The following is a 2,473-nucleotide window of genomic DNA, read 5'->3' as shown; positions in this document are numbered from 1 at the left end:
CCCCAGGTACTGCGGGCTGCTGGACGGTCTCCCCAGAGCCTTCTCTTCTCCAGGCTGAACAACCCCAGCTCTCGGCCTGTCCTCGTAGGAGAGGTGCTCCAGCCCGCGGATCATCTCCGAGGCCTCCTCTGGACCCGCTCCAACAGGTCCGTGTCCTTCTTATGTCAGGGGCCCCTGTGGCGGCGTGCTCCCCCCCCGCCCCGCTCCCCGCACAAGCAGTAACCATCAGTGGGAGTCATCCTGATGGCTGCATCCAGCTTATGCTGGACCTTGAGGACGAATGGCAATGAAGTAGCCAAGGGCTGCCTGAAGCAGGGATCTAAACCTCTTGCTGAGGCGCAAATATGACCGTAAGTCCATCATCTTACTTCTTAAATAGTGGACAGCCCAGGGCCCGTTGAGCTCTCCTGCCCGGCAGCGGGCTGCACGCCAGGATCTCCCCTCGAGCAGGGACGCCTCTCAGGGTTACTCCTCGAGGTTGAGCGATTCCTTGCCGCAACAGATCCTCGGTAAGTGACTAACAGCATGCTAAACTTTGAAACCTCAGCTAAGCGATATAAAGGATTAATTGCGCACATATAATCCTTTAGATATAAACCGTTGGCCAAGTCTGGGACTAGGATTGGATCCAGCCGCACCTCGACTCCTCTCTGAGAAGGAGTTTAGAAAGCAAGGGGGTCCTGTCTGAACCTCACGACTCAACGGGAGGGTCTCCCGGACAGTTTTTGTCTGACCCTGTCCTCTATGCAGTAAATAATCAAGTGTACCTCGCCATCGAATCTTGTTAAAACACTGCCGCACTGAACTTTGTTAACTCCCTGTTCTGTATCAATATTTTTACTTCTCTCTTGCGAGTGAAGTGCATGTTCACTCCATCCGCGACAGCCCCTGAGCTGGAGAGGCTGGGGGGGGTCCAGCCTCACCCCCACACATGCGTCACCCCAGAAGACGGGCAGGAATTTGTCCCCCCGCAGCATCCCGCCTGGTTGAGGGGCCGGATCCGGCACAAGACCTTGATGCTGCACTCGGTGCTGGGCTTGGCCATGGTAGGGGGTGGCGAGAAGAGTTTGGGGGGGCTGGAGGGGGGGCCCAAGGGTGCTGGTGGTACCCAAGGGTGTGGGATGTCACCCGGGGATGCGGGTGGTACCCAGGGATGCAGGAAGCTGCTCAGGGATGCGGGAAGCCAGCAGTCCTGACTCATGGCCCCCCCGGTGCTGAGGCTGGGCACACTCGTGTCCTTGGTGGCCCTGCCCAGCCCGGGGGTCCAGGCGGGGACAGGGACGCGCAGTCAGGGGACACCACCCCCCTGTGACCCCCAAAACCACGCAGGGGTGCCTGCACAGAGCTCACCCCGGGGGCACTCCCATGGGCAGGAGTGGGCAGCCCCCCCGTGTGAGCCAGCCCGTGTGCCCCCCTCCGTGGGTACCCACCCGTGTGCCCCCCCCATGTCACCCCGCCTGTCTGTATCCCCCGTGTGTTCTCCCGTACCTTGAAGGAGCTGATTTCGCCGCCCAGATGGAGAGCCGGGAGGACACAGACAAGCTGCTCGCCGAGCTAAGGGTGAGCCGGGGTCTGGGGGGCTCCGCTGCCGGCACTGCGGGGGGCAACCCTCCCCTGGAGGGCCCTGGGCTGGGTGCTGGGGCTCTGACACCCTCCCATCCCCTGGAATGCCTCTTCTGCTTCCAGGGAGATGCCTCCGACACCAGCCAGGCCTCCCGGCTGCGGAAGAGCCAGGTCTGCGACAGAGTCCTGCGGACTTGTGTCGAGCGGATGGCCGAGCCCGGGGACTGCCCGGCGCTTGCCACCAGCCTGGCGGCCGTGGCCGAGGAGGCATGCCAGGGCTACCTGACTGCCGTGCCGCAGCCTGCTCCCCTCTACCTGGAGAAGATCCTTTATCACCTGCTGAGGAACGTGGCCGGCCAGGGGAGCGGCGATGCCTGCTGGAGGGTGGCCGACCTCCTCCGTGCCCGGCTGCTGACCTACCGCCCCGGGCAGGCACCCTCCAAGGACTTGGGTATGGCGACTCAACCCCTTCCCCGGGCAGCCTGTTCCAATGCTTGATAACCCTTTCAGTGAAGTAAAATTTCCTAATATCCAGTCTAAACCTCCCCTGGCGCAACTTGAGGCCATTTCCTCTCGTCCTATGGCTTGTTACCTGGGAGAAGAGACCGACCCCACCTCTCTCCAGCCTCCTTTCAGGCAGTTGTAGAGAGCGATGAGGTCTCCCCTCAGCCTCCTTTTCTCCAGGCTGAACAACCCCAGGTCCCTCAGCCGCTCCCCATCAGCCTTGTGCTCCAGACCCTTCCCCAGCTCCGTTGCCCTTCTCTGGACACGCTCCAGCCCCTCCATGTCTCTCTGGGAGTGAGGGGCCCAACACTGAACACAGCAGTCGAGGTGCGGCCTCACCAGTGCCCAGTACAGGGGACAATCACTGCCCTGCTCCTGCTGGCCACGCTATTCCTGATACAAGCCA

At 61.9% G+C, this 2,473-nt stretch overlaps 1 protein-coding gene across 1 annotated transcript; it reads left to right on the top strand.

The window, feature by feature from the left end:
• The first annotated feature begins 1,492 nt into the window (after positions 1 to 1,492).
• On the top strand, positions 1,493 to 2,061 carry LOC140644352 (separin-like). Its single transcript, XM_072847085.1, has 2 exons — positions 1,493 to 1,560; positions 1,687 to 2,061. The coding sequence occupies exons 1-2, from the start codon at positions 1,516 to 1,518 to the stop codon at positions 2,059 to 2,061; spliced, it is 420 nt and encodes a 139-aa protein (XP_072703186.1). The 5' UTR covers positions 1,493 to 1,515.
• Positions 2,062 to 2,473: the final 412 nt, after the last annotated feature.

This window comes from Ciconia boyciana, chromosome 27 (genome assembly GCF_034638445.1).
Source record: "Ciconia boyciana chromosome 27, ASM3463844v1, whole genome shotgun sequence".
NCBI classification, from domain to species: Eukaryota; Metazoa; Chordata; class Aves; order Ciconiiformes; family Ciconiidae; genus Ciconia; species Ciconia boyciana.
This window is presented reverse-complemented; position numbering and strand designations above follow the sequence as displayed.

Coding starts and splice junctions, on each gene's coding strand:
- LOC140644352 (XM_072847085.1), top strand. CDS start 1,516: ATGGAGAGCCGGGAGGACACAGACAAGCTGCTCGCCGAGCTAAGG. Junction 1,561..1,686: donor AGCTGCTCGCCGAGCTAAGG/GTGAGCCGGGGT, acceptor TTCTGCTTCCAG/GGAGATGCCTCCGACACCAG.